The sequence below is a fragment of the Podarcis erhardii genome (assembly GCF_964252035.2).
Source record: "Podarcis erhardii genome assembly, chromosome: 12".
In the NCBI taxonomy this organism is placed as follows: Eukaryota; Metazoa; Chordata; class Lepidosauria; order Squamata; family Lacertidae; genus Podarcis; species Podarcis erhardii.
In genome coordinates, this window is record NC_138513.1 from 5840990 (window position 1) to 5868067 (window position 27078).

The 27078-nt window shown below is 45.0% G+C and overlaps 1 protein-coding gene and 1 pseudogene across 35 annotated transcripts in view; one reads left to right on the plus strand and one right to left on the minus strand.

The window, feature by feature from the left end:
- LOC309325987 (7-alpha-hydroxycholest-4-en-3-one 12-alpha-hydroxylase pseudogene) overlaps nucleotides 1-27078 on the minus strand; it is a 354547-nt pseudogene that overhangs the window by 210402 nt on the left and 117067 nt on the right. The window lies entirely within an intron of this gene.
- The window catches only part of OBSCN (obscurin, cytoskeletal calmodulin and titin-interacting RhoGEF), a 263745-nt gene that overhangs the window by 143420 nt on the left and 93247 nt on the right, over nucleotides 1-27078 (plus strand). For 31 of the 33 annotated variants that reach the window (XM_081834068.1, XM_081834097.1, XM_081834096.1 and 28 more), the window contains 13 exons: nucleotides 2369-2635; nucleotides 7207-7479; nucleotides 9191-9463; nucleotides 10593-10880; nucleotides 13093-13368; nucleotides 15644-16987; nucleotides 18274-18552; nucleotides 20285-20363; nucleotides 21355-21479; nucleotides 23384-23581; nucleotides 24975-25007; nucleotides 25178-25276; nucleotides 26541-26762. In XM_081834068.1, coding sequence (XP_081690194.1) covers nucleotides 2369-2635; nucleotides 7207-7479; nucleotides 9191-9463; nucleotides 10593-10880; nucleotides 13093-13368; nucleotides 15644-16987; nucleotides 18274-18552; nucleotides 20285-20363; nucleotides 21355-21479; nucleotides 23384-23581; nucleotides 24975-25007; nucleotides 25178-25276; nucleotides 26541-26762 — 3756 coding nt within the window. The remainder of the gene's footprint in view (nucleotides 1-2368; nucleotides 2636-7206; nucleotides 7480-9190; nucleotides 9464-10592; nucleotides 10881-13092; nucleotides 13369-15643; nucleotides 16988-18273; nucleotides 18553-20284; nucleotides 20364-21354; nucleotides 21480-23383; nucleotides 23582-24974; nucleotides 25008-25177; nucleotides 25277-26540; nucleotides 26763-27078) is intronic. The other 2 variants (XM_081834069.1, XM_081834075.1) reach the window with 2 other exon arrangements.

A 27078-nucleotide genomic window follows, 5' to 3' on the forward strand; every position in this document is an offset into this window, starting at 1 on the left:
TCTCAGATGCCCTTGCTTTTAGGAACTGCTGCTGGAAGTTACATGCACTTCTGAATCATAGCTGTCAACGTTTCCCTTTTTTTAAGGGGAATTCCCTTATTCCGAATAGGATTCCTCACAAGAAAAGGAAAAAGTTGACAGCTATGTTCTGAATGTGCATCCAGGTGCAGCTGCTGCCCTCCAGTTTAATTTGGGGTGGAAATTTGGGGGGCTTGTATAAGTGTTTGCATAGTGAGCCCCCAAACATTTCCCCCTCATGCTGAAATTGGAACTGGACAAAGGGTTATGGTTACTAGTTCTAAATATTTCGCTCCCACTGAGGTTTATGGCTGTAAACACTAGGAAAGTTGACACCTCTCTCTTGCACATGAACCACCTTGGTCCTTAAGGCTATGGCTGCTACCTGTAGGGAACGTGACGAAGGTTGCAGAAGTTGAGCGGTTGTGTGTCTCAGTTCAATAATCCCACTGGAATTCGTTTATAGTCAGAAATCACGTAGAGTTCCTGTGAAATCATAGGCAGCTTCCCAAGATATTTTCAGAGAATAATCGGCATGAACAAGCAGTAAAGTAATTCCCTTTATTATACCAAATTGTGTTGATGTAAGAGAACCCAGGCTTTCAAGTTACACTGCATTCTTCATCCATCAAGCAAAATAGGTAGAAAGGGATAGATCCAGTTTGAAATAAGAACAATACATGAAGAATCCAAGGGTGGCACCATGCTTAATTCACCAGGAAAATAAAATACTAGTGAAATTCTAACCATGCTTACGTTAATGCCCTTAACGGACACTTCCTTTATATTTCAGCTGGTAATGCTATCTCTGTGCTTTTTGCCTTTTCTCTTTATATCAGCCTGTCTTTTCTGTCCAGGCCAGATCTTCCCAGAAGATGTCAGGAGGATATTCTTTCCTTCTCATTCACTATTTACATGTGCACAAATGATGCTTATTTGGTGATGCACTGGTCCCTCTGTGGAACTCACAACATTACAATTCTAGTTTGGTTTTTGTGCATTAATGTAAGCTGTTGCATCTTAGTCCAATTCCGGCACAATTCCAAGTCCAGCTCTAAGTGTGCAAGTATGGTAAATGGACAAGTCTTAAATTTAAAAACAAGGACCTCTTAATTAGTGCAGCCTGAGTCACCTCACCTCTTCTCTGAGGAGCCCTGACTGTTTTTCACACCAATGTCACTTCTGAAACATTTTCACCCAGGACACAACTTGCCTCACTCTGATCTCAATCTTGGACTCAGTTTTTAGCCAACATTATGCCCCACTCAATTGTCTTGTAAGACATCAGCAAAGGGGGCCATCGAAAGAGGTCTAATCTGACCACTGGGGCTGTTGCCACTTCAGGTCAACGCTGCTTCATTCTTGCCAATCCCACGCTATGTCAGCCCTTGACTCCAGCAGACCCAATAATTGGGTGAGTGGGATTAAAGGTCTTGGTTTGGGCAGGTCTATAGATCAGAAAATGGGATTCGGGTGGTGCTGTTGTCCAAACCACAGAGCCTAGGGCTTGCTTATCAGAAGGGCAGCGGTTCAAATCCCCGCGACGGGGTGAGCTCCCGTTGCTCGGTCCCTGCTCCTGCCCACCTAGCAGTCTGAAAGCACATCAAGTGCAAGTAGATAAATAGGTACCACTCCAGTGGGAAGGTAAATGGCATTTCCGTGTGCTGCTCTGCTTCACCAGAAGCGGCTAAATCATGCTGGCCACATGACCTGGAAGCTGTCTGGACAAACGCTGGCTCCCTCGGCCTATAGAGTGAGATGAGCGCCGCAACCCCAGAGTCATCCACAACTGGACCTAACAGTCAGGGGTACCTTTACCTTTATCTTACAGGCCACCCCGTCATTATAAGGCAAAACTGCTTTAAATTAAAATGGTAAGATCTAACTTGAGCCCAAGGCAGGGTAGTTGAATTCCAACATCTCCCTCACCCATAACCCCAACAAAACTTGGCAAGGATGAGAAATATTCCCTATATTCAGCCTATAGAGCGAGATGAGCACCGCAACCCCAGCGTTGTCTGTGACTGGACCTAACGGTCAGGGGTACCTTTACCTTTATAGATCAGAATGTGAGCCCGTTCTCTAGTAACACACCTACAGAGATAGAACTGTAATGTCCCAGGGACACACAACACGGCAGCTTCCCTAACAGCTAATCCACCTGCTTCTATTCTGCTCGTTGCTGATGTCACAAGCAAACACAAAACTCATCAAACTAAGTGATGCTTCTCATCAGCTTTTCATGCATCTCACTCACACCGAGAGCACTGTGCTTAAACAAAATGAGCGCCCCTAAATGTTCCCCGAAGGATGCACTAATACATGTCCCTCCTGACGTGTCGGTTGACAGATCCAACCATTGAAGTGGTCAGTCCCATGCAGGACATTACGGTGGACGAAGATGGCACAGCAGAATTCATCTGCCAGTATTCCAGGCCTGTGCAGGCCACGTGGATGAAGAACGAGCAGGTGGTTCATGCAGACGGCCAGCGAATTGTCATTGAGCAAGACTGGAATGTGGCCAAACTGAAGATTAAGCCTGCTCTCCCAGGGGACACCGGCATCTATTCTTGCGAAGCTGGCGGCACTAAAGTGGTGGCTATGCTTGATGTTCAAGGTGAGGTCTTCCACGATGGAAAGAAGACGCTCGAGGGAGTGCAGGGAGCGTTCACAGCAGCAACCACCCATGAGCAGCGCTACTTCTTTTGCCATGGCCTAGCGCTGTTTTCCAGCTGCAGCCTGTGGTGTCTGAACAGAGGCTGGATGACAACCTCTCAGGGCTTCTGTAGCTGTGATTCCTGCATTGCTGGGGTTGAGCTGGGATCCCTTCCAACTCTACAGTTCTGTGATTCTGTGAGGAGCTGTTGACTCTTCCAGATTATAGAGCATGGGGGAAAGACCCCACTCCTTTTTTAAAAAAATGGGGGTTATAGCTATAGGGCGGAGCAAACCTTTCAGTTTTGTTTCCTCTCAGTTTCACATTTTTCTAGTCCTTCAGTTCTGTTCTCCAAAGTTTCGCATCAGCTTGGATTTTTTACTATTAAACAAATCAGGCTTGATGGTGGAAATTTCCCCCAGCACACACACACATTTAAAACAGTTTTCTGCAATGTGCACATTTTTGCAAGCAGTTTACTTTAATATAACTTAGCTGAGTATATTATTTTCACTATTTTTATGCTTATCCCCTCCCCCATAATGTACAGATTTTTGACACACAATATTTGGCTGGAGAACTGCATCACAAAATTTGGAGAAGTGCAAAATTTAAAGGATAGCTATATTTTGGTTCATGTGGGTTCCCCCCCCCCCCAGGAAGCACATATTAGGTAGGTTTGCATGAAAATGGAAACCAAGCCAAATTTCTCCTGCCTCCCTAGTTAGCAATTTTATGTGGCCCCCGGGACTGAGTCTTACCTGCTGCAGGGATGCTGTGAAACATGGTCTTTGCAAAAGCTTTGAAACAATATCCCAGGGCACCTCTTCCCAACACTTTCCCAACATGCCTTTTTTCGTTTCCACATACTGTCTTTAATTTAGGGCTGCCTCTTCATGCAAAATCTAATTAAAGTCGTTTTGGATAATTAAAGGTCTGTTGTAATGTTGTGGCTCTGAGTGTAAGCTGAGAGCTGAGGAGCCACCCGGCTATTTTAATTCTCACATCAGTTATGAACTTTGCTAGGGTGGGCGTAGGTAAGTCACTGCCTGAACTTAAACCTCCCCAACTGCAAAAGGGGGAAAGTAATACTGGCCTACCTTACAGGGCTGTTGTAAGGATAACTGAAAATAAAATAAATTTGAAATGCTTTGAGTACCCTAAAGTGTTTCGTAAATGCTAAATATAAATACTGCCTTTGATTATATTAGTCAGCATTTACCCAGAGCTCAGACTTCTGATACTGTTGCTTAATACACTTATATTGCTCTTTGCTTATTCTTATTTGGTTGCTATTAGCAATGTGGTGGTATTATTATTATTATTTCGATTTTGTTTTTATAGTTAGAATCATAGAATCATAGAATCATAGAGTTGGAAGAGACCACAAGGGCCATCGAGTCCAACCCCCTGCCAAGCAGGAAACACCATCAGAGCACTCCTGACATATGGTTGTCAAGCCTCTGCTTAAAGACCTCCAAAGAAGGAGACTCCACCACACTCCTTGGCAGCAAATTCCACTGTCGAACAGCTCTTACTGTCAGGAAGTTCTTCCTAATGTTTAGGTGGAATCTTCTTTCTTGTAGTTTGGAGCCATTGCTCCGTGTCCGCTTCTCTGGAGTAGCAGAAAACAACCTTTCTCCCTCCTCTATGTGACATCCTTTTATACATTTGAACATGGCTATCATATCACCCCTTAACCTCCTCTTCTCCAGGCTAAACATGCCCAGCTCCCTTAGCCGTTCCTCATAAGGCATCGTTTCCAGGCCTTTGACCATTTTGGTTGCCCTCCTCTGGACACGTTCCAGTTTGTCAGTGTCCTTCTTGAACTGTGGTGCCCAGAACTGGACACAGTACTCCAGGTGAGGTCTGACCAGAGCAGAATACAGTGGCACTATTACTTCCCTTGATCTAGATGCTATACTCCTATTGATGCAGCCCAGAATTGCATTGGCTTTTTTAGCTGCCGCGTCACACTGTTGGCTCATGTCAAGTTTGTGGTCAACTAAGACTCCTAGATCCTTTTCAAATGTACTGCTCTCAAGCCAGGTGTCACCCATCTTGTATTTGTTTGTTTAGCTATGTTCTATTGGGTGCCTGTTGATTGCTTTGAGCCTGTGGGAAAGTGGGTCATAACATTTTAAAAATCAGTAAAAGTGAGGTGTCCATAATGACAAGAGAGGGGACAATATATTTTGTGCTATTCTGTGCATTAACAACTACTTGGAATTATGCAATCCACAATGGTGCAGTTCACATTACCCATGTTTATTGCTTTTGACATCATAGGATCAATTTGGGAAATCTCCGTATTGGGAGAAGAAGGGTTTCTACTGTCAGCTACTGCAGGTCGATGCATAAACTTTGGTGAGGGTTAGGAGGAGATATGGAATTGTTTCACATGTTTCATATTGCAAAAGGGGAAAAAACAGTATCTCATTTATTTTGATGTTGTCATTTCGTCTTTCAGTAGTCCTGCCCTGAGATGGTTCACAAGCTGCCCAGGCTCTTCCTTGACCATTGGGCCACCTTTAGCAATGGCAGTGTGCAATCCTGACAGTTTCTGTCCCCTTTTAATTTCTGAAACCAAGTTTGCCCTGGGCTGAATTAAGGAGGAGGCACCAGGAAGTCTGCAATCTTGCCATCATAATGGAGAGATATTTTGACTGATTTTATGCAATTTTGCAGGTTGTATGTACCTCCAGTGCACCATTTTTAAAGTGTTTTCACAAGCTTTTATTGAATCATTACTGTTATATTTTCCCTTTTTTGGGATGGCTCTGTACTCTGACTTCTTGTTGTTGATGATGACATTATTATGGATTATTGCTGACATTATTAGTTTCTCTTGACTTTACAGCTAATTTGTTGGTAACTTAAAATCAATAAAGCACATTTTTAAAAAAGCAGGAGGCACCATGAGCCTGGCAGTTGTGAAGCCCACAGGCTTGGAAGGCTTTAAAGAAGGATTACCAGGAGATAAATTCCCAGAGGAGAAGGCTTTCAATGCCTATGAGTCATGATGGCTATATTCTGCTTGCCCAGAGATGGTACATCCCCTTTACCCGCTTCTGGCGAAACTGGACTCCATCCCTGCCTCCCTTGCCACTGTGAGATCTTGCAAGATTTCAGCGAGATCTCACAGGAAACCGCTGCCAATGCCACTTCTCTGCTGGTGGGCTGGGCTGTGGAGATGAGGCGGGTGGCATCTCTTGGGCTTCCTCTGTTTGAGGTGGGCACCTCACCCTCCCTCATCAAAGCAGTATGCCTCTGTTATACCATTTTCTGGAAGTGGAGAGTGCTGTTGCTTCACTCAGGTCCTACTTGTTGGCTTGCCTTGGCCATCGGCTTGGCCACAGTGAGAACAGAATGCTTGACATAAGAAGAAGAAGAGTTTGGATTTGATATCCCGCTTTATCACTACCCGAAGGAGTCTCAAAGCGGCTAACAATCTCCTTTCCCTTCCTCCCCCACAACAAACACTCTGTGAGGTGGGTGAGGCTGAGAGACTTCAGAGAAGTGTGACTAGCCCAAGGTCACCCAGCAGCTGCATGTGGAGGAGCGGAGTCGCGAACCCGGTTCACCAGATACGAGTCCACCACTCTTAACCACTACACCACACTGGCTCGAGAGACTGCTAGATGAGGCCAATGGCCCATCTAGTCCAGCATTCTGTTCTCACAGTGACCAACCAGATGCCTGTGGGGAAATCCTCAAGCAGCACGTGAACATAACGGCAACTCTTCCTTCCTGTGGTCTCCAGCGACTGGTATTCAGAACCATTGCTGCCTCCAGCTATGGAGGCAGACCAGAGCCACCATGAGTAGTAGCCACTGAGAGCCTTGTAATTCATGAATTTGTCTAATCTTCCTTTAAAGCCATCCAGGTTGATGGCTTCAGAGCTGCCAGGCTCATGGTGTCTCTTCCTGGACTAGATGGTCCTTTGGCCTGATGCAGCTTCTTATGCTCTTCCTGAGTTGCACTGCCCTTATGTTGACATTACAGATCAGTTGATTATGGAACTCTTTGCTGGGTCATCAAACAGAACATTCCATCGTTTTAGAGCTCTTCAGCCACTGCACAATGACCGCTGCGTTTCAAATGAAGATTGTATTGAAAGTCTAAGTTAGTGGCTCACTAACTTCACCCCCCTCGATTGACCAAATTGCTGGGGGGGGGTGGCCCTCAGTGGACCAGTTTGTAAAGTTTTGTTGCTTGACAAATCAAAGCACATACATAACTCACATTTTAACATTTTTCCTTCGGTGCTAACATCATTGCTGTTTATGAAAATCACAGGATCGAGGTCAAAGCTTTGTTAGCTTCTTCAGTAATGGAAGAGATATAGACCACTTGTACAGAACTAGTAGACCACCTGTGGTCTGAAGACCACTGTTTAAGAACCTCTGATCTAAGGAATTGCATTCAACTGATATGTGATCGCCTATTTTGATTTTCTACGTAATGTTCAGATGTGTAAACTCAGTGATTAATTGTGAATTTATTTATTTTTTAAAAAACCTTTCCAACAGCCAAGAACACCATCGTCCAGGGCTTAGAGAACGTTGATGCAATGGAAGGGGGTGAAGCTCTGTTTGAGTGCTACCTTTCGAAACCTGAGTGCTACAATTATAACTGGCTGATTGATGATGAGCCAGCCAAAACTTCTGAAAACATTGAGATGGTTTATTTTGAAAATGGTCTCCGTCATCTCCTTCTCCTGAAGAACCTCACGCCCCATGACAGCTGCCAAGTGACTTTCCAGACCGGTGATGTGGCTTCGTCTGCATTCCTAACTGTAAAAGGTAGTATCATACTATTGCACCATAACCACAAGCCTACTGACCCAGATAACATATCATTGTTCCTCCCATTCTCTGTCATCCTCTGTCCTTTTTCTGAAAGTTACTAGACTCAGAGTAATGAACGAATGAGATGTGTGCAACTGGACTCCTCTGGTAGTACCTTTTCAATATGGGAGCTACTATAGGACCACTCTTCCCTGTGCTCTGCAAGTAACGTTGGAGCCCTGGGTAGGGATGTAAGAAGGCATCTTTTTGCATCCTTCCCTGTATTTGTCTCATGCAGCTCTGCTTTAGTTCTGCTGCAGTTCACCTTCTGCCAAAAACTTGCTGTCTGCTGTAATGAAATGTCCTACATTATATCGTTGTTATGTTATTCCATCCCGTTCTTTTATTTTTCTTTTTAAATTTGTTTTTATTGAAAGATTTCCATGGATAACAGAGGTGCATATAATGTAGGTCTCTGTTTTCAGTTCATAGAGTCCTTTCTACAGGTCAATTGCATTCGGTGTGAGACGCTGCTGTCATAGGGATTGTGAGGTTGTGGGGAGAGAGAAGGGAGGTAATGATATTTCATTCTTCTGCACAGTGTACATGCAGAGTTTTGTGTGAGTGTCAGGCAGATAGGTTGTTTGTTTGTTTGTTTGTTTCTGTTGGTGGTACAAGAGGTTGGAGAGCCCAGATCACAGTTGGTTGCAGTGAGTTTTGGTGGTGCGTTTAAGGAGGAGGGGGTTGTTGGGTCAAGTTATCCCATGTTTTTTATGTTGTTGGGGGTGGGTGGGTTCATTTCAATGTAAAGAAGACACAATTCAAATGGGGCATAATCTATTGTGCATCATGTTGTTGTTTAGTCGTTTAGTCGTGCCCGACTGTTTGTGACCCCATGGACCAGAGCACGCCAGACACTCCTGTCTTCTACTGCCTCCCGCAGTTTGGTCAAACTCATGCTGGTAGCTTCGAGAACACTGTCCAACCATCTCGTCCTCTGTTGTCCCCTTCTCCTTGTGCCCTCCATCTTTCCCAATATCAGGGTCTTTTCTAGGGAGTCTTCTCTTCTCATGAGATGGCCAAAGTATTGGAGCCTCAGCTTCAGGATCTGTCCTTCCAGTGAGCACTCAGGGCTGATTTCCTTCAGAATGGATAGGTTTGATCTTCTTGCAATCCATTGGACTCTCAAGAGACTCATCCAGCACCATAATTCAAATAATTGTGTATCATACACACACTGAAAGCACTAGCACCAACACTGAGTACCGATTGCATTCTGTGGATTGATTTTCCGCTTCCCATTTTCTCCAGAATGTAGAAGCATCTTGTAGAAGGAATCCCAGTTATTCACACAGATCTCACTCATCCTGGAAACAGGTGTGAGATGAAGCAATGTTATGGGCTCCAGCCACATAACCCTGTTTCCATGAGCTAGAGTGTGGGAGCAGGAGCTGAGACGAAGTGTGCTGAGCCAAGAGCTGAGCAAGTGATCTGGACACTAAGAAACTCAAAAGGGCAGGGCTGGGAAATCTGTGGACCTCCAAGATGTTGTTGGACAACAAACCCCATCATCCCTGATGACAATCACCATGATGGTTGGGCTGCTGGGAATTGGAGTCACCAACATCTGAAGGTCACAGTTTTCCCACCCCTGTGGTGCACTTAACTCACAACTTTTCCTTCCTTGCTTTGAAGGCATTACTCATGCATTTCGTCATAATTTCAGGATGGCGTCTGGAATTCTTGGAGCCAATCACTGACACCACAGTTACTGCTGGGGACCAGGCCACCTTCACCTGTGTTTTAAGTGAAGCAGTTCCAGTCAATGAAATTGCTTGGTATATTAACGATGTGGATATCCAAGCAGATGAAAACTGGAGGATCCAAGCAGAAGGAAATAGCTACAAACTCATACTGAAGAAAGCTCAACTACATCACTCTGGAGAGGTGACCTTTGCTGCAAGGGATGCCATTGTGTCAGCTAAGTTATCTGTCATAGGTAGGTTGGGAGAATCCAAGTTCCTAATGATTCTAGCTCTGATTTAGCATCGTTAAGCTTTATTGTGGGGCCTGACAATAGTGCCACTCTTTCTATGCTTGGTGGAATGTCACATCAATGAGATTTTTAATCTTGTTGTCCTGAGTGTAACTTTCTGCATGATAAGTACTGCTGTAAATTCAGAACGTTCGCTGTTCTGATCATCCACCAAAGCACCACAGTGGCTCACGCGTTATATCGCTTTTCAAAAGATTTGTTCCAATTCCAACAAATCAGTTTGAAAATTCGATTGTGCCTTGGTTTGCTGACATCCTAACAAAGCCAGAATTATATTTAGTAGAATAATGATGTTGATATATATATATAAAAAAAACACTTCTGGTGATATTTTCTCTGGAGCATCATTAGACTTGACACGATGCCGCTGTTTGGTTTGAAAAGTTCTCAAGCACTTGTGGCTGTTGAGGACTTGGTTTGCTGCCCCATGTTTGTGGTAAGATGCAGAGCATTTCTGAGATTCCCTGCTGAGCTGCAACCCCTGTAGAATGATGTTCTGGCTTAAGCCATGTTTTGGCATTGATCACCCAGCACTCCCTGTTGAACAATATGTCAGAAATGATTATTTTCAGCAGCATTCTGTAAATGAGGTCTGGGCTAGCTTTTATAGGGCTGGAGCATCTTGGATGTAGGTGTGACAATGTACCTATCATAAGCAGGCCTGGTGTTAACAATTGGCCAGGTCTAGGGCTCTAGGGACGCAGGTGGCGCTGTGGGTTAAACCACAGAGCCTAGGATTTGCCGATCAGAAGGTCGGTGGTCCCTAGTCTGACCTGCCTCCCACTCAGCACTGGGCAGGGGTACCAACTCGAAAAAAAATATGTGGGGAGGCAGGTAAATCCCGCCTTGCATAATCAATCATGAGACATGGTGTGCGTGCACCATTTGAATGGCAATGCGCATCAACTTGGGCAGCGGGTGGTCCCATCAAATATTTTATTGGGTGTGTGCGAAGGGACCTCAGCCCCTAGCAGTTGGCTCTTACGGCCCCGGGACTGTCTTGAATGTGTTGCCATACTTCTAAGATGCAGCACGACTTTTATACATGCCTGGAACTCTGTTGTGCCTTCAGCCCTCCCTGACCCTCCTGAGGAACCGGAGATCATAAGTAAGACCAGCCACTCGGTGACCTTGTCCTGGTTCAAGCCGCTCAACAACGGGGGTGCTGACCTCATAGGCTACCGTGTCGAAATGAAAAGCCCAGGCAGTGACTGGCAGCCATGCGGCACCGGAGTTATCCCAAGCACAGAGTTTGTAGTGGACAATCTCACAGCAGGCAAGACGTACAGATTCCGCATTTCAGCTGTCAGCAAAGTGGGTGCTGGGGAGCCAGTGCATTTGCCTCAAAGCGTGCAGCTAGGTGAGAATTAGAGGACCCCTCTGCTGTCCCGAGAGTAGCTCTACAGCTCAGCATCTTGCATGGCATGTGAGCTTTGCCCGAAGGATCTGTTTACTTTTCAGCAATTTGCAGGCAAGCTCCACGCTCAGGTTCTGCATTATGTAAATGTCGTGGGCAAGCCAGGCACTTATGCATCAATTGAATTAGATTTGAAGGATGAGCCCTCTGCTCCCCACTCTACCATATTCTGGCTATAGCTTGTTACAGTCAAACCTCAGTTGTCAAATGTAATCCATTTCGGAAGCCCATTCAGCTTCCAAAACTTTTGACAACCAAGGCGCGGCATCTGATTGGTTGCAGGAGCTTCCTGCACTCAAGCAGAAGCTGCATCAGATGTTCGGCTTCCAAAAAATGTTCGAAAACCAGAGCATTTACTTCCGGGTTTTCAGCGTTCAGGAGCTGAATCGTTCAAAAACTGAGCTGTTCGAGAGCCGAGGTTTGACTGTACAGTACTCCTGAAAATTCATGGTGGGGGGGAAATACACACACACACACACACACACACACACACACACACACACACAATGTCTCATGTTCTAAGTTCATGCCCAATTTGAACTCATTTCTGTATTGTGGCCTCTATTGCCTCCCCATGCTTATGACTGTCTCATCTGCACAAGGCTGCATGTGTATTTTCCCTAACCAAAGCTACATGCAACATTTTGGCAGCAGTGTGCTAAAAGACTAACACACCACTGTGAAGTCAAAGCCTGATCCTTCACAACTTAGTGGGGCTGTGACACTGTCTTCATATAACCAATTTCTGCAACATCTATTTATCTCTTCTAATGAAGACTTCAAAGATAAAATTGGTTATATGTTTTCATGGCTTTCATGGCTACTTCTTCTTTTTATTGGGTTTTATAAACAAGGATCATAAGGATGATGAATGATACAAATAAATAGACCAAGTCTTCTCATGTCCTGTCAAAGAGATAAGCACGTAACTATACAACCTTTAGAAGACATCTGAAAGCAGCCCTGTATAGGGAAGTTTTTTAAATGTTTAATGTTTTATGATGCTTTTATATATGTTGGAGGCTGCCCAGAGGTGGCTGGGGCAACCCAGTCAAATGGGCAGGGTACAAATAATGAAGGGACGCGGGTGGCGCTGTGGGTTAAACCACAGAGCCTAGGACTTGCCAATCAGAAGGTCAGCGGTTCGGATCCCCACGACGGGGTGAGCTCCTGTTGCTCGGTCCCTGCTCCTCCCAACCTAGCAGTTTGAAAGCATGTCAAAGTACAAGTAGATAAATAGGTACTGCTCCAGCGGGAAGATAAACAGTGTTTCCGTGCACTGCTCTGGTTCGCCAGAAGTGGCTTAGTCATGCTGGCCACATGACCCGGAAGCTGTACGCCGGCTCCCTCGGCCAATAAAGCGAGATGAGCGCCGCAACCCCAGAGTCGGCCATGACTGGTCAGGGGTCCCTTTACCTTTACAAATAATAAAATTATTATTATTAGTAGTAGTAGTATATCACAAAAATAGAACAATAAATTTGCAGTATTATCTGCAACATATGGTTCATTGTTTGTGGTCATTGTACAAGTTCTTGAATGGGTTTAAACAAAAACAATAATAAAGGGGAGTTAGAGTGGAACAGATTTAATAGATAACATTCAACATTGCATAGCCAAACGCCTAATCAGAAGCCCTTGTGGTGTGCTCAGATTAAGTATAAGTGATAGCCATTTCCCCCCTTATGTTACCAATGAAGCAATATAAGACATTGGTACGTTGGTGACTATGGGATGCTGAACTCCATGGCTGCTTCTAAAACCCTATGGAAGTCCAGATTTCTGTAGGTTCTGTATTGCACACTTGTGAAACCGCTGCCATCATCACAGCTACTGCACATTCTTCTGCAAAGCAATGTTAGCATTTTAGTCCCTCTTTGGTATAAACTTCTGTGGGGTCAGAGATGAAGGATGCAAAAGTGAGAGATTATTACAATTGAAACACTCTGTTATATTTCCAGTCCCACGCTAAGAAACTGCATTCGTGGTCTACGTAAAACCTAGTTCTGGAAACAAGGGAACATTCAGACATTTGTCTCACTTTTTTTTTTTTTTTTTTGCTGGTTATCCATTCTTCTTTGTCGCTTTCCTTGTTGAAGCACAAAAGGAGAATTGTATGACGTAAGCCCATTGGTCTTGATGTCTCCCATTCCAGAGCCGGCTGCAGTGACTGCAATCACTCGACCTTTGGCCGATAAGTCTGCCATTGAAGGGGAGAAGACTCGTTTGGAGTGCGAATTGTCCAAAGAAACCAAAGAGGTTGTTTGGCTCAAAGAAGAAAAACCAATCCAACCTGGTGGGAAGTACGAACTCATTTCAGAGGGCAAAAAACAGACCCTCATCATTCATGGCTTCAAAGCTGAGGATCAAGGGTCATACACCTGCATGGCCTCTCCTGACGTCAAAACATCTGCCAAACTTTCTGTCGAAGGTACATTTGCACCATCACTTTCACTGCTTTAGTAACCATCCCAGCCTAAAAGTGGTCTTGGAATTTATTCTGAAAACCATTTCAGTGTTCAGGTTTGTTGTTGTTGTTGTTGTTGTTGTTGTTGTTGTTGTTGTTGTTTAGTCATTTAGTCGTGTCCAACTCTTCGTGACCCCCTGGACCAGAGCACGCCAGGCACTCCTGTCTTCCACTGCCTCCCACAGTTTGATCAGACTCATGTTGGTAGCTTCGAGAACACTGCCCAACAATCTCGTCCTCTGTTGTCCCCTTCTCCTTGTGCCCTCCATCTTTCCCAACATCAGGGTCTTTTCCAGGGAGTCTTCTCTTCTCATGAGGTGGCCAAAGTATTGGAGCCTCAGCTTCAGGATCTGTCCTTCCAGTGAGCACTCAGGGCTGTTTTCCTTCAGAATGGAGAGGTTTGATCTTCTTGCAGTCCATGGGACTCTCAAGAGTCTCCTCCAGCACCAGAATTCAAAAGCATCAATTCTTCGGCGATCAGCCTTCTTTATGGTCCAGCTCTCACTTCCATACATCACTACTGGGAAAACCATGTTTGTTTAAGGTAAAGGTAAAGGTAAAGGTACCCCTGCCCGTACGGACCAGTCGTGTCCGACTCTGGGGTTGTGCGCCCATCTCACTTAAGAGGCCGGGGGCCAGCGCTGTCCGGAGACACTTCTGGGTCACGTGGCCAGCGTGACAAACTGCATCTGGCGAGCCAGCGCAGCACACGGAAACGCCGTTTACCTTCCCGCTAATAAGCGGTCCCTATTTATCTACTTGTACCCAGGGGTGCTTTCAAACTGCTAGGTTGGCAGGTGCTGGGACCGAACGACAGGAGCGCAACACAGCTTCCTACGGTGCTGCATGATGTCAGATGTACTCCAAAATATTTGGAGGGCACCAGATTTGCAAAGACTGCTCTATCATAATGCTGTGTTAGCCTCTCGGATGTTACTTTGTGAATACAGTGGTACCTCGGGTTACATACGCTTCAGGTTACAGACTCCGCTAACCCAGAAATAGTACCTCGGGTTAAGAACTTTGCTTCAGGATGAGAACAGAAATCGTCCTCCGGTGGTGCGGCGGCAGCGGGAGGCCCCATTATCTAAAGTGGTGCTTCAGGTTAAGAACAGTTTCAGGTTAAGAACGGACCTCTGGAATGAATTAAGTACTTAACCCGAGGTACCACTGTATGTCACTGAACACAAGGGAGGGAAATGGAGAGCAAAGGCAGCATAAACTTATTGGGTGAAGATTTTCTCAAAGAGTGCTGAAAAATAACTGTGAAAGCGAGCGTGTTTTGACACTATGGAAAATGTTCACAAATACTGAGTCGTTTCAGCTCAGCATAAAACCCCACCCCCTATATAAAGTTGTGTCAATGAATATAGCTGTGGGGGAAAGTGAGGATGCACTTGCCTAAGCAGTTGCCATGTTCTCTGCAACACCCCAATGCCAACACTGCTTTTGAAATTTATTTTATTTTAATTATTGAAAGTGTTTCTAAACCACACATCATCTAACACCAGAGCAGTTATATCCATGTATAAATATATGGACATAATAAAATGTTCACAAATCATACTAAGGTGTGTGTCTGGCACATAATTGCATTATCCATGCTAGGGATGGAAGGATCTGTCGAAACAGAAAATTTCTTAATTTCTCATTTTTCAAGTGACAGCTCTCTACATTTTACAGTCATTTGCATTTTTTCCAGGGAGGGAAAATCCTCTTGAAAATTCATCAGACTTTCAGTGTGAATTTCTCCTAATAAACACATTTTTATATGCAGTTTTGACTAATGTGCACACCTTTTGTAAGCAATTTCTCCTAATATATGCATTTTGATAAACATTTTGGTGAACTGCATAGGGAAAGTGCAAATTTCAAAGGATAGCTGTGGCTCAGCCCACATATCATTTCGGAAAGTGTGAATGTGATTCTGCTTCAAATGAGGCCTGAATCAAATTTCTTCCCCCGTTCTTGGTAATTTTATTCTTTGCTTTTTTTTATTAATTTGCAGTAAGACATAGCAATAGAAAGAACAATTGGTTTTGCTGATCTTATGGGCATGCATTGTCTCCCAAAATGTAATTTTTTGGGAACTGCTCCATCAACCTTCTAAGATGTTTGCATGCTATATAATATGACATTATCTAGCTCTCAAAGACACAGGATTGTATCTTGATGTTAATCTGGTTATCCTGCTGCTCCTTGGTGTAACCATGAAACTGTACTATTCTGTTTCTCTTAGTGTCAACTGTGTCCATGTTAAAAGAGGCCACTGAGAAAACCCTCAAGCCTGACGAGCTTGGCGAGATAGCAGATGACCAGATGCAACCCAGTTTACCACCTGAAGCTGCTCAGGAGGGTGACCTCCACCTCCTATGGGAGGCTCTTGCCAAAAAGCGCAGGATGAGTCGGGAGCCAACTCTGGATTCGATCAGCGAATTGCCAGAAGAGGATGACAAACGTCAGAAACAGAGGAAGGAAGAAGCTGAGATCATCCAGTACTACTCGGAGGAATACTCTACTTGTGATGAGTCGGCTAAAGCAGGAGAAGCAGACTTCTCTGTCACCAGTTCAGACGACGAGTCGAGGGCCGGGACTCCTTCCCTTATTAACTACCTCAAAAAGGCGAGCACAACCAGCGTTAGTGGTAAAGTCCAGACTGTCTCTGCAGGGAAAGTCTCTAAACAGTGGGAGAAAGCAGGTCCTGAGCCAGCTGCTCTTGCTAAGCCTGTTGAACCAGAAGCTGTAGAAGGAGATCTGGATGACCCTTCGTTGTCTCACGCAGCTGTGAAGATCCAGGCTGCTTTCAAAGGGTACAAAGTGCGGAAAGAGATCAAGCAGCAAGAATGCCCCGTGTTTGCCGAGACCTTCAAGGACTTCTTTGGAGAACCAGGAAGCACCCTCCACCTTGAGTGTGTGGCTCAAAGCAAAACCGACATGAAGGTCCGCTGGCTGAAGGACGGCGTTGAAGTTTTGGACGGGCGCCATTGCCACATAGACAATTACAGCGACGGCACCTGCTCCTTGATCATCACTGGCCTCGAAATGAATGACGTCGGCAAGTACACCTGCGAGGTATCCAATAAGTTTGGCAAGGCCTCCCACAGCGCCAAGGTGACAGTGGGCGTCCCACCTCAAGCCCCCGTACGGAAACACAAGGCTGCCAAAAAGATCCCCGAGAGTGAGGAGAGCTCTTCTGGCAGCGAGTTGGATGATGCTTTCCGTAAAGCCGGGAGGAGGCTTCACAAGCTGTTCAAGTCAAAAATATCCACGGAGATTTCGGACGTGGATGAGGAACTCTTTGTTAGTGCTGATGAGGGAGAGATAGAGGTGGTGGACCACCAGACCTACCGTGAAGATGAGAGGTACATCTACATCAAGTTTGAAGTTATGGCTGAGGCGAAGACGGCTGCTAGCCGGTTTAGAGAAATGTTTGCTGCTATGGGTATTGCTGTTGAGATTGACATCCTAGATCAAGGCTCCAAGAAGATAGAGCTGCGTATTGGGAAAGCCACACCTCCTGCCCCAGGGCAACTGAGAACCCTGGTGAAAAGACCACCGCCTCCTTTGCTTACATCTGACACTGGTAAGTGACGCATGCAGGTCAGGTCAGGTGGGGCCCAATTGACCAGCCTTTTTTTATCCACACCTGAAATCTCAGAGTGGTAGTCAACAAAGTTATACCCTGAGTAGACCCACTGAAATTATGTTAGGTCAATTAATTCCAATAGACCTACTCTGAGTAATGCTTAGTCAAATACCACCCATAGTATCAAAGATCTGTAAATCCTGACATAACCAGGTACCACCTGAAATGGTGGTTTAAAGATGAATGAGATCAGAATTGTTTAATTCATTTACAGCTTGGTAATATTTGCATTCCGCTCTTCCTCAAAGGAGCTCAGAGCAATGTGCATTAAATTCTCATTGGATTTCCCAAAACTGCCTAGCTACAGGACTTGGAAATACATAAACCCATGGGCTCTTCTTTGCTTTTATTAAAATTTATAATAATAAACCTCTCTCCCAAGTATTGAATCCAAAAGATACTTCTGAAAATGCACTATATGCTCCACGCCTTGGAGAATCTGAGTGCAACAGTGGTGTCTCCCCCCCTGTGATTCCCATCATCTGGTATGCAGTGTATGCTGTCTCCAATAGTCTCTATGGATCCTACATGATTTCCCCCCCTAATCCTCTTTTACAGCCACCCAAGTTGGTGGCTATCATCATATCACCTTTTTGAAGTAGGTTAGGTTAGACGTTGCCCGTCTTTAACCCCAGAACCTTTCCCAAAAATTAGAAGTCTAGTTACAGCAGAAGTGCTTATCTTGTCACACATGTACCTGGGATTACAAGAAGATTGCAGTTTGAATTTAGCATGGCACCAAAACCAAAAAAGGCACCATGTATAGAGCGAGGCGTGGAGGGAGCTACAGATACTTTAAAGGTAAAGGTAAAGGGACCCCTGACCATTAGGTCCAGCCGTGGCCGACTCTGGGGTTGCAGCACTCATCTCGCTTTATTGGCCGAGGGAGCCGGCGTACAGCTTCCGGGTCATGTGGCCAGCATGACTAAGCCACTTCTGACGAACCAGAGCAGTGCACGGAAACACTGTTTACCTTCCCGCTGGAGCGGTACCTATTTATCTACTTGCACTTTGACGTGCTTTCGAACTGCTAGGTTGGCAGGAGCAGGGACTGAGCAACAAGAGCTTACCCCGTCACGGGGATTCGAACCACCGACCTTTTGATCAACAAGTCCTAGGCTCTGTGGTTTAACCCACAGCGCCACCCGTGTCCCTACAGATACTTTATTGCCACATAAATATGTACATTTCTGTTTTTGTAATTATCCTCAAAACAATTCCAGCTCCCATCTTCATAACTGAACTTCAAAACCAAGAAGTACAGGATGGTTATCCAGTCAGTTTTGACTGTGTTGTTATCGGCAAGCCAACCCCCACCATCCGGTGGTTCAAGGATGGGAGGGTTATTGAAGAGGACGATCACTACATGATCAACGAGGACCAGGAAGGCTGCCATCAGCTGATCATTACTGCTGTGGTCCCTCTTGACATGGGCGTCTACCGCTGTCTGGCTGAAAACAGCATGGGCGTGTCTTCAACTAAAGCCGAGCTGAGAGTGGACTGTGAGTATTACCCAGAGACACAGAAATACTCAAGTTTAATAATTATGACCTGGAATAATAATAATAATAATAATAATAATAATAATAATAAATGAAAAATTTATTTATATCCCGCCCTTCCTGGCCAAAGCTGGGCTCAGAGCGGCTAACAACAAGTCAGAATAGCACAGAGTACATAAAATCACACAGTCAATTAATTAAAATACATTCTAAAATCAATTCAGAATCAAATTAATGGCAACCATTGGGTTAAAGTTCTATGAGGATTACAGAAGGAGAGAAGGGGTCAGACTGTGCCTTGGCCAAAGGTCTTGCAGGCCCTGCGGAAAGATGTCAAGTCCCACAGGGCCCTAGTCTCTTGTGACAGAGCGTTCCACCAGATCGGGGCCACGGCCAAAAAAGCCCTGGTTCTGGTCAAGGCCAACCTAACCTCCCTGACGCCCGGGATCTCCAAGATGTTTTTATTTGAAGACCGTAAGGTCCTCCGTGGGACATACCAGGAGAGGCGGTCCCGTAGGTACAAGGGTCCTAGGCCTTATAGGGCTTTAAAGGTTAAAACCAGCACCTTGAACCTGATCCTGTACTCCACCGGGAGTCAGTGCAGCTGGTATAGCACCGGGTGACTGTGATCCCGCAGCGAGGACCCCGTAAGGAGTCTCGCCATAGCATTCTGCACCCGCTGGAGTTTCAAGGGCAGCCCCACATAGGAAGTGTGAAATGCATCACAACCAGTGTGTCCTATCACACATGACTAAGTGAATAGGGGGCTGTCAAATTCAAAGAGGATGGTGAGATCATTGTCAGTTTAGAAATAGGCAAATACTCGTTGTGGGTGAATCCATCCCTAGTTTGCTATGCATTCAGAGCACTCCACGCACCACAAAATTCCTGTGTGAGAGGCATGAACAAGCTCCTGGTATGCAGATCATTGTAAACAACAAGTACAGTCGTACCTCGGGTTAAGTACTTAATTCATTCCGGAGGTCCGTTCTTAACCTGAAACTGTTCTTAACCTGAAGCACCATTTTAGCTAATGGGGCCTCCACCTGCTGCTGCACTGCTGCTGCACGATTTCTGTTCTCATCCTGAAGCAAAGTTCTTAACCCGAGGTAATATTTCTGGGTTAATGGAGTCTGTAACCTGAAGTGTATGTAACCTGAAGCGTATGTAACCCGAGGTACCACTGTACTGGGAAGCCGCAGTCAATCACAGTTTTCCAGCTTAAATATAATCAGCAACCCCTCCCCACATAAAATGTTATGATAGAGTCACAAAATCATAGAATTGTAAAGTTGGAAGGGGCCATAGAATCAGAATTGAAGGGACCCCAGTGTTCAACATATGGCTGCATACACACCCTGATTCCTACATGCAACTGTCTTTCAGTGCAGGATTTTAAAAACTTGTGGATGGCAAACATTTTCTCCCTGTGCTCTTGTGAGCCTTCCTAGAAGATGGATCCTAACCCCTGTCTGCAGTGTGTTGGAACAGTCTGAAAGGTCTTTTGAACAACACCTTCTGGGGCTCTCAGTAACTCCACTTGCACTTCTTCCGCTTTGCTGCATAAGCAGCAGGGAGTACAATTTGAGAGTAAACCATTGATGCTGCCAGAGGACTGGTGCACAACCTCCTTTCTGCACAACTGTCTGGGCCTCCCCTGCATTGCCTCTGTTTGTCCTCCTGACATGAAGCAACCCACAATGTTTGGATTTTTTTCTTTTCCATTTCTTAGTGACCAGTACAGACTATGATACAGCAGCAGATGCAACGGAAACGTCCTCCTACTACAGCGCCAAAGGGTATCTCTCCAGGTAAGCGCCACCTGCACACTGGAAAACGTTACACTGTCATCACAGTGTTGTTGTTGTTTAGTCGTGTCCACCTCTTTGTGACGCCCTGGACCAGAGCACGCCAGGCACTCCTGTCTTCCACTGCCTCCCGCAGTTTGGTCAAACTCATGCTGGTAGCTTCGAGAACACTGTCCAACCATCTCGTCCTCTGTCGTCCCCTTGTCCTTGTGCCCTCCATCTTTCCCAACATCAGGGTCTTTTCCAGGGAGTCTTCTCGTCTCATGAGGTGGCCAAAGTCTTGGAGCCTCAGCTTCAGGATCTGTCCTTCCAGGGAGCACTCAGGGCTGGTTTCCTTAAGAATGGAGAGGTTTGATCTTCTTGCAGTCCATGGGACTCTCAAGAGTCTCCTCCAGCACCAGAATTCAAAAGCATCCATTCTTCGGCAATCAGCCTTCTTTATGGTCCAGCTCTCACTTCCATACATCACTACTGGGAAAACCATAGCTTGAACTATACAGACCTTTGTTGGCAAGGTGATGTCTCTGCTTTTTAAGATGCTGTCTAGGTTTGTCATTGCTTTTCTCCCAAGAAGCAAGCGTCTTTTAATTTCATGGCTGCTGTCACCATTTGCAGTGATCATGGAGCCCAAGAAAGTAAAATCTCTCACTGCCTCCATTTCTTCCCCTCCTATTTGCCAGGAGGTGGTGGGCCCAGTGGCCATGATGTCATCACAATATTAGTACATAAAACCAATATTGGTATATAAAAGAGTTGGAAGGGGCCACGAGGGTTATTTAGCCCAACTCACTGCAAGGAATCTTTTGCCTGATATGGGGCTTGAACCCACAACCCTGAGATTAAGAATTTAATGCTCTACTTACTGAGCTATCCAGCAGCTTGTTGTGGTCACAGGAACCTTCTGTGTTGGCCACAGCTCATGGGAAGCTGTTTTTTCACCAGAGCTTTGGGTTGTATGTCAAACGTTTCATTTATTCCTCCCTGCATGAACCAGCCGTGAACAAGAAGGGGTGGAATCTATGACTGAAGAGGAGCAGCTGCCACAGATTCTAGATGAACTTCACGACATCCATGTAGCTCCTGGAGCAGCTTTGGCCAAATTCCACCTGAAGGTGAAAGGTAACCAAAACTCCCCACCTCTGCTGTGTGCCAACTTTTGGCAGAACCCACTTACTTTTTCATAACACGTATCTACAATTTATGATTATTATTATTATATTTATTACCCACCCTTCACCAGCAGGTTAGGAGTATAGCATCTAGATCAAGGGAAGTAATCGTGCCACTGTATTCTGCTCTGGTCAGACCTCACCTGGAGTACTGTGTCCAGTTCTGGGCACCACAGTTCAAGAAGGACACTGACAAACTGGAACGTGTCCAGAGGAGGGCAACCAAAATGGTCAAAGGCCTGGAAACGATGCCTGATGAGGAACGGCTAAGGGAGCTGGGCATGTTTAGCCTGGAGAAGAGGCGGTTAAGGGGTGATATGATAGCCATGCTCAAATATATAAAAGGATGTCACAAAGAGGAGGGAGAAAGGTTGTTTTCTGCTGCTCCAGAGAAGCGGACACGGAGCAATGGTTCCAAACTACAAGAAAAAAGATTCCACCTAAACATTAGGAAGAACTTCCTGACAGTAAGAGCTGTTCGACAGTGGAATTTGCTGCCAAAGAGTGTGGTGGAGTCTCCTTCTTTGGAGGTCTTTAAGCAGAGGCTTGACAACCATATGTCAGGAGTGCTCTGATGGTGTTTCCTGCTTGGCAGGGGGTTGGACTCGATGGCCCTTGTGGTCTCTTCCAACTCTATGATTCTATGATTCTAGGTTACGGTACATTTCTTCAGTACGTTAATATTCTAAAGATGAATTTCTGACCCAGTGGGTGTCAACTAGCTAGATAGATACTCTAGTTCAAGGATTTCTGCTTGCACAACAAAATTTCTCCTTTCCATGCCTCCTGTGTCCTCCCCAAATCTGCTCTGGAGAGTTGGGGGGGGGGGACTCAGATCAGAAGGTGATTGGGGAGGCCCAACAAAAGAACAGTGGCAAAAGAAATTGATGGACTATGCGGAATTGGCAAAAGTAAAGGTAAAGGGACCCCTGACCATTAGGTCCAGTCGTGACCGACTCTGGGGTTGCGGCACTCATCTTGCTTTATTGGCCAAGGGAGCCGGGTCATGTGGCCAGCATGACTAAGCCGCTTCTGGCGAACCAGAGCAGCGCACGGAAACGCTGTTTACCTTCCCACTGGAGTGGTACCTTTTTATCTACTTGCACTTTGACGTGCTTTTGAACTGCTAGGTTGGTAGGAGCAGGGACCGAGCAACGGGAGCTCACCCCGTCGCGAGGATTCTGACGCACAAACTACATGACAAGGACAACTGTGACTTTAAAGAGGAATGGGAACCTTTTACAAAGTGCTTAAAAAAACAACAAACATTCACAATTTATTTGTTAACATAATAGATAGAAAACAGAGATTTTTACAACATGCAGAGAACAATGTATGTAAATAAATCAGAAAGAGGAACTGAGGGAAGTCGTAGGGGGGAAAGGGGTATCTGGGGGTGGGAGGGGGAAAATGGGGGGAAATACAATTGTTGAAATAATTTGTTATGTGAAAATAACCAATAAAAACTTTTTAAAAAAGAAGGTGCTTGGGGAGGGGGAGCTATTTTGCTTAACCTTCCGTTAGCAAATCTGTTTAGCTGAATAGCGCCTATTGTTACTACTCTTTCCTTGGGGGGGTACATGTGTGTTATAATAATAATAATAATGAATTTAATTTATATCCCGCCTTCCCCAGCCGAAGCCGGGCTCAGGGTGGCTAACAACAATAAAATAGTGCAACATTCTAAAAGCATTATAAAAATTAATTAAAATCAAATTGATGGCAACCCTAAGCTAAAGTTCTGTAAAGATTGTTCAAAAGAGCTAAGCATGGGGCTAGGAAATTTAACCAATCTCTTCTCACTTTTCTTTTTGATATGCCTTATCTATTCCTACCTTTCTTTATTCTGCATAGGTTACCCACAGCCTCGCCTCTACTGGTTCAAAGATGGTCAGCCGCTGCATGCATCAGACCGACTCTTGAAGACAGACAAGAGGGAGTTTCATGCCCTTGAAGTTCTCAACGTTACAAAGCAGGACGCTGGTCAATATTCTGTATTTATTAGGAACTCGGCTGGTTCAGCGTATTCAGCGGCCAGGTTGCTTGTCAAAGGTTAGCTGTGTGATGTTGAAATGGTGGCTTATGTTGTGCCCAGAAGTGTGTGTGAGGCCTACTGCTCTCAACAAGAATAACAAAATCATGATATATTGCTTTCCCAGTACCAAGCAGCCTGCAAAACAAAATTTAAAATTAAAACAAGGGATAGCTAACCGGCAGAACAATTTCTCTGGCTCCTGGGCACATTAATAAATGTTAGTAGGAGGTGCACCAAATATCTAGTTTTATTTTTGAGCTAGAAATTAGCAAAATGGTAGGGTAGTAGTTCGTCTCCCACACCCTACTCACATTATTGTTTGCTAATATTCTCCTTCTTAAATGCCATGGTTTCACTTTGTAGCCGCATCTTCTTCCTACATAATTTAGTCAAGGGTGATCCATCTAATCATGGAACAAGTCTCCATGGCCCACTGGATTTGGCTGTGTGTTGATGTCACGAAGATGAATGAAGACCCTACCAGGCAAAGGCAATGAAAATGAATTAAGTAGACATTTTCTCAAGGCACACATTTAAAAAATCAGTGTGAAAAGGAAGTCTTTTTGATATGAAATGGTCACCCTCCCAAAAAAATGTAATAGTTTTAATTCTACTCTAATTTTAATTGTTTTTTGGTAAAAAGTGGATCCACAATTTTCCTACAAGGGGATTTCCCCTCCCCCCAACCCAAGAAGCTAAAATTTCCACATTTTATTGGATTTTATTTGGGTTTTGTAGCTAATGCAAATCTTTGTGTCCTATTGCTTTGAACCCTTATTGGTAACTGGGACCATTTAAAGAATCTGACCACCTATGAAGTGCTTTGAATTTGTAGCAAAATGGACCCACAGACTTCTGTCTAAAGAAGAGAACAGCCCTACCATCCAAGAATTCAAAAGTTGGCCATGCCAACTTGAGAGCAGATGGACACAACCCATCAAATCGTTGGTGGGTTTGCTGGATGTCTAATGTGGTGCCAAAAAAAGAAATGAGCATCTTTGTTAGGTTGATCACTTCCAGGCTAGGGTTGCCCTATTTCAAAAGGGAGATTAAACAATGTTGGTTATTTAATGAACTTTCGTCCTGATTTGGTTGTGAAGAGGTTAGGTGATGTTGTGTCAAAACAAGTGTTGACCCCACACTTTCAAGTGCATTTTCCTGCCACTCTCCTAATCACAAAAAGGCCAATATTTTGCAGAAGCAGGCTTCTTGCACAGGACCTCTCAGACAGCTATAATTGTACAGCCTGAATTTGCTGGTATGTGACCGAATCCCACTCAAAATTTGCAACAGTATGAAAGCCCCTTTGGTGGAAATTGAGGCCTAGCACTTGCTATGCCATTTTGGATTGCAGATGTGGGCTCACGTGATCTATCACCTGATGGTGCTGCTGTTCTTTCATTTTTGCAGGGCCTGGTGAGGAAGAAGAGAAACCCAGAAGAGGTGAGAAAAGAAACAGGAGGAGTTGGTGGGAACAAAGGTCTTGGCTGCCTTTGCTTTGAGGCTTTCAAAGCTGCGAACTTTAGAGCAGCCCCAGCTCCATGAAGCTCAGTCCTACCTGACTATTGCAATGTCACATTTTTATGTTTTTCTCTGAACAACTTAATTTTCAGATGTTCATGAGCAGCTGGTGCCACCAAGGTTCCTGGAACGATATACCAACAAAAAAGTGAGGGAAGGTGCCAGCATTACCCTTTCAGTGAAAGTTGAAGGTAAATGAATTTAGAGGCATGCCCACTACTCCAACTACCCTCCTCCATGATTGAATTTGCCCTTCCAGGGAGACAAAGGTTGTAGTGGAGTCAATGCATGCTTTGCTTTCCAGCATGCACAATGAGAGGTCCTTGCCCCAAGGATCTTGCCTCTAAAGTTTGACACTGGGAAGAGGAAGGGAAGGGAAGGGGCAATGTTTTAGCAAGGAATTAATATGAGTAGATTCATTTTAATGAATTAAGACTGTGTAAGAGCTGGACCATAAAGAAGGCTGATAGCCAAAGAATGGATGCTTTTGAATTATGGTGCTGGAGGAGACTCTGGAGAGTCCCATCGACTGCAAGAAGATCAAACGTATTTAGTCTGAAGGAAATCAGCCCTGAGTGCTCACCGGAAGGACAGATCGTGAAGCTGAGGCTCCAATATTTTGGCCACCTCATGAGAAGAGAAGACTCCCTGGAAAAGACCCTGATGTTGGGAAAGATGGAGGGCACAAGGAGAAGGGGACAGCAGAGGACGAGATGGTTGGACAGTGTTCTCGAAGCTACCAGCATGAGTTTGACCAAACTGCGGGAGGCAGTGGAAGACAGGAGTGCCTGGCGTGCTCTGGTCCAGGGGGTCACCAAGAGTTGGACACGACTAAATGACTAAACAACAAGAAGACTGTGCAGCATTTTTTTTTCTTTTCCATGTATTTTTAGGTTGTGAACCACCCAAAGGTCTATGGATGAAGGGTGGTATACAAATTTAATAAATAATAATAATAATTTGTTGAAATATTTATAGACCACACTTTCATAAGAATACAGCACATAAAACTACAGTGGGATAAAGAAGGAAAGAAAAATCAATAACAGCATCAGCCAAAACATGAATAGAAACTGGCTGGTAAAAAGGATTTCATATTGCAAAGGTTTGTTTGAATAACACCGTTTTTAGGATATGTCTAAAAACGCAGACTGTATGGGGGTGGCATAGCTCATTAGCATGCCAGAGGTTTGTTCAGGGTCGGAATTAACAAGTCTAATCATGAACAGCCATGCAACGCGACCTACAGTGTTGAGAAAGTACTGTCAATCTCACCATCTTTTCTCTGTTCTGGCCAGGTGAGGTTTCCAGAGTTGTGGATGAAGCTTAGCACCGGCTTAGCACCGGGGTGCTAAGCAAAGACTTTGCACAAATGGCAGGACTTGGGAAGGGAGGTTATCTGGGAGATCAGAAGAAATGATACACTAATAGCACCCTCATTTCCCCTCTTTTTAGGATGTCCACCTCCCTCAGTGACTTGGCTGAAGGAAGAGTACCATGGAGAAGACATCCTTTGGATCAAGCCGGATACCCCAGGCTATAAACTTGCCAGCTCCAACATGCACCATAGTCTTATCTTGCTGGATGTGAAGAAGGAATTCAGCGGAAACTACACCTGCATTGCGTCCAATCAGGCTGGGCAGTCTATCTGTAGCTCCTCCTTAGAAGTTCTGGATGGTAAGCACTTCACCAACTTCTCCTCTATTTCCATATTTATATGTGCTGGCTGTTTCATTAAAATTGGCATCACGCTAGTCATAATCTCTGGGTTTCTGTGTGGTCACCAGTGGCCATGGAAATACAATTTACATGTACAGAGCCTGTACACTCCCCCATCACCCCACAAATAAAAACAATACTGCTTTCCCCAACTTGTGAAAAAGTCACAGGATCTGGGAAGAAGGATAAAATCTGATGCAAATGAGCTTCTACTGAGGTTTTGAGTTCTCCCTTGCCACAAGCTGAACTGCTTTGATATCACAGCAGCCCAGAG